Here is a 9030-nt window from a genome sequence, read left to right on the forward strand (position 1 = left end):
AAGTTATAATCCCCATAATACGCCCCAAAAATACAACGTAAGACGGGGAAATATTGATTCTCCATGAAATTAAAAAATAACATTATTTAAACTGACTTACAGACTGCTTCAGTATACTTAATATAAAGATCACATGGAGAGTGCTCCATGAAAGACCTGTGCGCAGTTTACGTGGTGGAATCGAACTCAGGACCTTCTTGTTGTGAGGTAACAGTGCTACCCACTGTTCCACTGTGCCGTACTATTATGCTATTAGCAAATTAGCATTTTGCTAGAGAACATTTTTAAAGAACTTTTTTTTTCTGCACTATCTGGTCGTTAAGTCTGACGTCACTAGCCGTGTCTGGGCCTAAACAGGGATAGCTCAGTAGGTAGAGTGGTTGCCCCATGATCGGAAGGTCGGGGGTTCGATTCCCCTTAACAGCTACCCTGAGGTACCCCTGAGCAAGGTACCGTCCCTACACACTGCTCCCCGGGCGCCCAATGGCTGCCCACTGCTTCACTGAGTGAATGGGTTAAATGCAGAAAGGAATTTCCCTACGGGGCTCAATAAAGTACAATAAAGTACACACTTTCTTCTTCTTCTAAACTCCGCTGCAGGTCCATATATCAAACGATCACTATGGCATTACTGAGAGTTGAAAAACTGTCTAAAGTCTTTCATCTTTAATAAAATGATCAGCGTTCTGCTCTACCAGGTGTAACAACTGAGTTTAACATCCAGGCATCCATGAAAACGGAATTTATGACATTTAACGGAGTTAGAAGTTAGCAGGGAGTTAGCTCGCTAGCTTCTATCTAAATACAATATAGCATGTCCTGACTGCGGGGTTTTGGAAACAAATTCAAACGTACAGCTTTCTTATCACTTCCAGCATAAATGAAGACAGAAAACTAAACAGCAGTGATGTTTGTAGGGTTACTGAAGTTGGGCTAGCTGGTATATAATGATGTGCTACGTGACCGCTAGCGACACAGCTATGTTAGCATAATATAAACAAGCTAACTTTTTTCCCACTCGATAAAAGTTACCGTGAGTGTTCTCGGTGGTCAGGAACAAATGTAATCGCATGGCAGGATGCTGTAAAAGGACCAAACTTCAGCCAGGAGAACAACTGAGATAATCCATCCACAATACGAGGTTAGTCATTCATATACTGCTGCATGGGCTGGGCTGTAGTTACATCCTAAGGTTTTAAAAACTGAGCTTAAATAAATGATTAGCAGTAATAAAAGCCGAGGGAGGTCAACAGTGGTCGCTGACTGTTTTAGGAGCTTTTTGAGATCAAATAGAAGAAAATACATAACATTAAACATGTTAACAACACAAAAGCCATATTAAACGCAGACTACTTTAGGCCCGGAAGTAGGATTCGTCGTGTCATCACTGAACGACCGGATAGTTTTACATTCATGCATCACATTTGTTGGCATTTTCCCGCCTGTAGCTGGCCTGCTGCAACTAAAAGCTATAAATCCAGTGAGCTGACGGGCACGCCCGCCTCGCACAGCAGCAGGTTACAGTCAGACCGGTCGAGCGTCTGTGAAATGCTGTCAAACATCCCCTTCACTGTTTATCTTTTCATCTATTTAATTATTCTTCCTTCTAGGACGCGAGACGTATGCAGGTCAGCAGAGTTACGGTAAGAGCAAAACAAAGAGCAGCGGGAAATCTTCCCAAACTTCCAGAGACACCTTCATGGGTTTTTGGCAGCATGAAGAAGAGGAAGAAGCTAAAAAAACACCACCTTTAATCTTCCTGCTTCCCTGAGATTTGAGATAATTAATAATCTTTATTATTAGTCAGCAGAAGCTGCAGCAGCACAGCGTGCGACTCTGCAGGCCTCCTTCACTCATTCTCCACTTAGTTTTTATTTCATGCTGTTTATCTGAAGCCGAGTCATGTCCTGCTTTGTTTTCTGTCACACTTCATGAAGCTCTTCTTTTATTTTGTCACTTGGCTTCTTTCCAGTTTTGGCTGCTTTAACGCAGGAATTTCTCAACTTTTGTGGTGAATAAAGTCTCAGTTTGTGTTTTGGTGTCTAAGAACAGGAAAGCTGTGCAGTGTGTTTTAGGATCCATGAAACACTGAGCGTAAAGCAAAAGCACAAAGGATCGTGGTGCGCTGAGGCCGACCTGTGCGCGTTAAACAAATCACCTACTGAAGACTCTTACATCTCTAACAGCTGCACCTACAGTTCACATGACGCCAGCCCATGTGAACCTTGTGTGCATGTTATCATGTTCTCTGGGAGTCAGTGATAGAGCGCCCTGCAGCTCTATGAGGGGACTCGGCCCTTTCCTCAAAGTGAGCGTCAGGCTGAAGGAGGTTCTGCAGAAGCACGAGCGCACGACGTCACAGCACAACTTAAAGGAAAGAAACTGTAGGCGATCAAAATATTAGTACCGGTAGTAGTATTTAAAAATGTCAACTCTGCAAGTGATCAAACGCTCAGGGACACATTAATATTAAAAGATATACATCAAGTAGTGTTTAATTACATCTTTCACAAAGTGGATGCACCCTCATAAATTTAGAGTTAATTCATTAAAAATAAATAGCAATGAGTTTTATGTAAACTACCAGGCAAAGGTTTGAACTCACCGTATCATTCAATGGTTTTTCTTTATGTTCATAAAATGAAATTTCATAAACAAAAACCTGTGAAATATCATGTTTTACATTTCAGAGTTCTTAAGAATAGCTGCCCTTTGCTTTGCACACTCTTGGCATTCTCTCCATATATGATCATAGACATGTTCATTTATTTCCAATATTGATCAGATTAGACGTGTGACAGCTGATGATTAGCCGGCTAAAGATAACAGTAGGGGCCATCGTAGCTCAAGAGTTGGGAGGTCGTCGTGTAATCGGAAGGTTGCCGGTTCGAGCCCCGGCTCGGACAGCCTCGGTCGTTGTGTCCTTGGGCAAGACACTTCACCCGTTGCCTACTGGTGGTGGTCAGAGGGCCCGGTGGCGCCAGTGTCCGGCAGCCTCGCCTCTGTCAGTGCGCCCCAGGGTGGCTGTGGCTACAATGTAGCTGCCATCACCAGTGTGTGAATGAGTGTGTGGATGACTGGAGGTTCCATTTGTAATATTACGTTTATGAACTAGTGGTTTTATATATAACACGTTTAAAATATTTCGTGGATTCATCTTATTATTATTATTATTTTTTATTAGGAGTTGGAGGTATTTGCATTTTTTAAAGGTGATGGCTGTGATAAAGTTTTGACTTTATATGACAGAACAACAACAAAGAGTGTGAAGGAAACTTTTCTTGCTGTTGTGCAATATTAAATTATGTTTAACTCGTCCTTGCAGAAAGAAACATAAGAGGTTCCTGATAACATCGACTCGGCAGAGCGACGCTCAACAACACAAACACCGCCCCACACCAGGGACACAACACAACAGCTGAGTCATTCAAACCCTGACGTGATGGTGTTTAAAGAGAAGTGGTATCTCATCTCATGTGTGTCTTAATCACGCTTTCTTGCTAAGTCGTTCTGTGACTCAAGCGTTCAAATGAAAGTCACTCCCAGCGAGAAACACTGTAAATGTATTTTACTGTAAACAGGACAGAAGTGCCGATGCCATAAACCTGAAGGTCGGGACTGTCTTGATCTGGGTCAGTGATCTGAGCTGAGTGAAACAAGCCTGACTGTGCAGAGACTGCTGCAGCTCACAAACGTGCACGAGCAGCTCTGGCGAGGACGCGTGATGGCCAAACGCTGCTTCAGTCACAAACATCAAAGTTCTTTTTATACCTTCAAACATCTTTCAGCGTCTTCAAACTTTTGTCATGTACATGCTTCAGTTAGCTGATAGGGAGCCAACAATCATTTGACCCCCTATCAGCAAGCACCTGGCGACAGTGGGAAGGAAAAACTCCCTTTTAACAGGAAGAAACCTCCGGCAGAACCAGGCTCGGGGAGGGGCGGGGCCATCTGCTGCGACCGGTTGGAGGGGAGGGGTCAGTCGACCTAAAAACAGAGCCACTAACGTTGTTTGGATTATTCTAGCCTTTATGTTTTAAAAGCATCTCGATTTAGTCGTTTTTCCCTCAGCCGCCTGACACAAACGTGAAAATGCTGCCTGTCGTCTTTGTGTTGTCACACTCGGCTGTACAGATGAGTACAGATGTCTGATAGAGACGTCACCTGATGTACTCTAATAAACTCTATTATATAAAGCAAGATGTAAGAATCAGACACCAGCTGTTAAAAACAGAATCTTCAAATAATGATTCCAGATGTTTACGTTCATTTAATCCCTGAAAACGTGAACGGCTCTGCTCCTGCTCGGCTCCGACATCGGGACGTTCATTGGCTGCAGCGAGCAGAAGGAAACTTTCTGCACCTTTAACCTCCTAAGACCCGAACTCTTTCATTGCATGCATTTCATACACACATACATTCATCGAGTCCCAAAGAATTACCTGATTTTTTTGGTTTTGAACCTGATTTTTGTTTCTGAGAAAAATGAGATCCACATGAGAGGACATTTGTTTCAAATTTTGATAGAACAGCGGCAACATTTTGTGTTTTAGTCTAAAGGTTAAGAGAGAATCCAGCCCGTGGTTTTTAGGAGCAATGATCATCTCAGCCATGTTACTGTGACTGAAAACGAGACACAGGTCACACTGATGGTCGTATGAACTGGATGAAAAGTGAGGAGGCGGTACATGTCCTCTGAGTCCACGTCCCCTCATGAACTTTTCCACAGCTTCACAGAAAAACAGACGGCTGAATAAAAACTGTCCTGAATGCTGTCAAGCAGGTTTTCCTGCGAGTTACCTGTGCAGCCGTCACGACATCAGACTCAAAATGCTTCCAATCTTTCCCACGACCCACACGGGATCTCCTCCCCTGGTAAAATCAGCAGAGCAGACACGGCTGATGTGTGCAGCTGTGTGTCCACGGGACAACGGCTGCTGAGGTTAATGAGGGTCGACACCAATAACAGGCCAATGATTTTATTCTGTTTAAATGAAACAAAGAAAACTTTGTGTCAACGTCAGATAAAACTCAGATCGGCTCGCAGCAGGAACGCCGGGATCAGTTTACAGGAAGCGTTCCATTTCTTTAATCCCGGCGCTCTGCACAGGCGGCGAGCGTCTGCACTCAGCTTCTCACAGGTATGGTGACGCCAAATCAGCTGCAGGGTTTACATAACAGTTCCTATAACAGCAGATGGGGGAGGCGGCGTCTCTCTGACTGCACACCTGCAGCTTTGTGTGAGACACCTCAGTCCAAACCTCAGTTTTTCCTCGAGCTTTGTGAAGCTGGAGTGGAGCCGAGGTGTGCGCATTTACTCTGGCCGTCGCTGGCTGCAGCTCCTGCGACGGCCTGTGGGAGCGGCAGCTGTAAGCTCTCACAGGTCGATGGTTCCTTTCACTTTGAACTTCTTGGCGGCGCGTTCGCCGGCTCGATACTCAAACTTGCTGCCGTAGATGTGCGAGACGAAGCCGTTGATCTCCACTGCAAACACGCTGTTCCTCTTTGGGATCACTGAGGGGCCGAAGCAGGAAACCACGTTTAAATCTGATGAAGCAGATTCATTACTGCACACGCACCTTCACTTCCTGTCTTCAGCCGTAACACATCCTCTTCCAGACCACATTCAAACAATTACACCATCGTATTCATCTGTAACAGTCAGCCCGCCACTGTGTGTCACTGACTCACATCCACACAAACCAACACACGGAGAGACTCACACACTCCTAACCTTTCAGTTTGTCGTCTCTGGTGATGATCTTGAAGACGTGTTTGAACTCTTGCAGCAGAATCCCAGACGTCCCCACATAAGACGGACACTTGGACCGCACCACTGCAGCGAGGACAAGAACAGACTGTCATGTTGCACGAGCCTGCACGCGTGTTAGTAGGTTTCAGTCTCTGCAGCAGCAGGAAAACCAGGAGCTGGGGGGGCTGCAAAGAGGCTTGCAGTGAGCAGCTCAAACAGTTCAAACATGCTGCTGCAGTAAATACTACGGTATATCAATTTAAACTTCCAGATGATTTCATGCTAAGCATCAAAACTGACTCGGCCTGTTTGGAGAGTAAAGAAGGAAACCAGGAGCTTCAGGTACCACAGCGAGCGCGCTCACAGCTGTTCACGCGGTTATGAACATCTGAGAACAACAATGTTCCTGAGAAGACTCGTGTCCTCAGGAAAGCAGTGAGTTTAAAGAGCACTTCCAGAGGAGGCCAGCACTCTTATGTCCTCTCGAGGCTCCAGAGGTCAGCACTCTTATGTCCTCTCGAGGCTCCAGAGGTCAGCACCTCTGGGACTCATGGCGCTCGGAGAGGAGCAGACTTACTGACGTGAACGAGGCCAAAAGTCGACTTAACCACAAACTTCATTTCAGACCAAAACGATGACTGGGGATGGCACAGGACGCCTGGAACACTGACTTTACATTCCTGAGTTTTCTGCTACAAATGAAAGAAGACGAAGAAGAAGAGTACCTGTGAGGATGGCTCCGTGGAAATCCGCCTTCAGGAGCTTCTGCTGCACGACCTGTGGATTGCTGTGAAAACATCAGGATGAGGACTCAGCGAGAGCAGGACAAACATCTGGACAAGCAGCTGTCGAGGACGCCGATTTACCTCGTTGGCTTCAATCCCCCGCACAGGTCGATGATGTACCGTCTCCAGAGTTCATGCAGAGGAAGGAAAAGCTCGTATCTGCAGCGAGGAGGACAAAGACAGTGATGCAGGAGGAGGAGCAGGTGGAGGAGCAGGTGGAGGGTTTCTCACCAACCTCTGGTGTTCAGGCTTGATCTGGAAGACCTTCAGCTCCCTCTTCTGCCGTGCGTTCAGCCCTCGGGCCTTGGCGCTCTTCCTCCGCTCCTTCTTGGGCCGGCGGTAGCCGAGGATCACGGCTTTATGCCTCAGCATGTTCTGCAGGTCGTGGCGTCTGGGCTGCTGAATGCTGTTCTTCAGGAACGCCTCGGTGAAGGCCTTCGCTTTGAAGCTGCTCTGAGGCTGACAAAGATATTTGACGTCAGGTGATTATTAAAGAGTCACGAGGCAAACGGCGTGTTTGGCAGAGCCAGCACGAGTGAAGTCATCGCTCAGCACAGAACATGAAGGACAGTTTGCTGACTTTTATCTAAAGGACGGCTACTGGCTGTCCCATTAAATCCTGAGGGCGGAGCTACAAAACCTCCTCGCTTTCTTCAGACAGCGTGTGGATGAAACACCCGAGCGTCCGCTTACCTCAACACCAAGAACGTCCACCAGCTCACGAGGAATAGGGGCTCGAACCAGACCTTCTGTGGAGAGGACACAGACACGCGTCACTGAGGCGCTGAAGCACACAGAGGGGCGGGAACGACAGAGGACACGCCTCGGGGGGGGGGGGGGGGGGGGGGGAAGAGTAATGGACGCATATAAAAATGTTTGACTAAAATAAAAAGATGAAGCCAGTTTGGCAAACCTTTGATTCCTTCATGAATCAGGTAACTCGAGCGTCTAACCCGCCCACTTTCTCACGATGCCGTGGGATTTTATTTTTATAAAAGGTGACCTGTGACCTGACTGAATCCACAGGTGGAGACGTTCAGGAAACGTTCCTGTAAAAGGTGGAGCTCACCTCCCTGCAGTTACATAAAACAGGTTTAGTCCAATTTCGCTGTGACAGTCCGTTTAGCCTGTGATGTAATCACACCTGTCACACCTGGAGGCTGACGAGTGGATGATAGCAGGGAGGAACACGCAGACCCTCCTCCGCTCCACACACAGGTGGAGACCCTCCTGACCTCCACCTCCTCCGCTGGTCGCAGCTGGAGCAGTTTTAGCTTCATTAGAGAAAAACATGAGTTTGGTTTTGATCCCGTAAATGTGAGGAGAGCTTTTTCCTCGGGGGCGGGGCTTCTGTGGTCAGCACAGCTGCATTAAGGAGGAAATGGTGGATGTAAACACGTTGTTACAGGTCTCCACGTGCTACTCAAAAGTGATGACGTCACATTAATTACACGCGAGCCTCTCCTCAGGTAACACGCCCCTGCCCCCCCCCCCAGAGACGCAACCGACCGGACAGAAGCGAAGCTCGGACCGGAGGAGAGCCCCTCCTCCCACCGAGTCCGTGTCCAGGTGTGTGCTCACGCGCTCAGCTCACTCACCCTCCATGGTCGCAGACCTGAGCCGATCTTCTCTGAGGATCGACGAAGAAACTCCACGACACGCGTGTTTTCAGCACTGCCCGGCTCACTTCCGCGTCGCTCTTCTTCGTCACGTATTTAGAGGATGAAGCGGCCGCTGGCGCGCGCACAGCGCCCCCTGCTGCTCAACGGTAAAAGTTCTCGGACATTTTTTCCGGTTATCGCAGTTTTATTTATTTTGTCTATTAAACTTAAATATTTCCTGTTTTTTTGTCATCTCGCTCGTTATTGTGAAAATATGACGTCACGGTCTCCGTTTTACCTCTGCATCAGCGGCTTTTCCTGTTTCTTAAAGCTCCGTTCGTCCTTCTCGTTCACTGATCTTGCTCCGTTTTTCTGCTGTGACACTTCCACAGAAACCTGCAGCAGATCTTTGTGGAGCTGGCAGCTGCTGAGTGTGGAGCAGATGTTTGAGAGCTTCAGCAGGAGGCAAACACTTCTGGTTTGCCTCCTGCTGTGAGACCCGAGGCCGGATCGCTTCCACACATTTGTTGTTCAGTCTCTGTGCGGACTGAAGCCCTCGTTGTTCATACGCAAACATTAAAGAGATTTAATAACAACAGAACTGCAGCAGAGGCTCTTTGTCCCGTTTTACTACATGCAGCTCTGTGAGAGCAGGTGGAGCTCACAGAGAGGGTGGAGGGGACGTTTACAGAAACACATCAGAGTTGGGAAAGCTGCAGGTAGATGCTGACTATGTTCAGACGCTTCCACCAGAAACTGATGCAGAAAAGAGCATTTTACAGGATCATTACAATAATAATTGTAATGATCGTGGCTCAAGAGTTGGGCGTTCGCCTTGTAATCGGAAGGTTGCCGGTTCGAGCCCCGGCTTGGACAGTCTCGGTCGTTGTGT

At 47.3% G+C, this 9030-nt stretch overlaps 1 protein-coding gene across 2 annotated transcripts; it reads right to left on the reverse strand.

Annotated features, from left to right (window-relative positions):
* Window positions 1-4963: 4963 nt before the first annotated feature.
* pop4 (POP4 homolog, ribonuclease P/MRP subunit) lies at window positions 4964-8272 on the reverse strand. 2 transcript variants are annotated; one of them, XM_004565695.6, is made up of 7 exons: window positions 8136-8272; window positions 7231-7286; window positions 6773-6996; window positions 6619-6696; window positions 6478-6539; window positions 5735-5836; window positions 4964-5514 (listed from the first exon to the last, which is right to left on the reverse strand). In XM_004565695.6, exons 1-7 carry the CDS (start codon window positions 8140-8142, stop codon window positions 5378-5380), a joined length of 666 nt encoding a protein of 221 aa, XP_004565752.2. In that variant the 5' UTR covers window positions 8143-8272; the 3' UTR covers window positions 4964-5377. The 2 variants fall into 2 exon arrangements, with proteins under 2 accessions (XP_004565752.2, XP_076739244.1); XM_076883129.1 differs by lacking the exon at window positions 8136-8272 and adding an exon at window positions 7682-7957.
* Window positions 8273-9030: the final 758 nt, after the last annotated feature.

Source organism: Maylandia zebra, linkage group LG1 (assembly GCF_041146795.1).
Source record: "Maylandia zebra isolate NMK-2024a linkage group LG1, Mzebra_GT3a, whole genome shotgun sequence".
Taxonomy (NCBI): domain Eukaryota; kingdom Metazoa; phylum Chordata; class Actinopteri; order Cichliformes; family Cichlidae; genus Maylandia; species Maylandia zebra.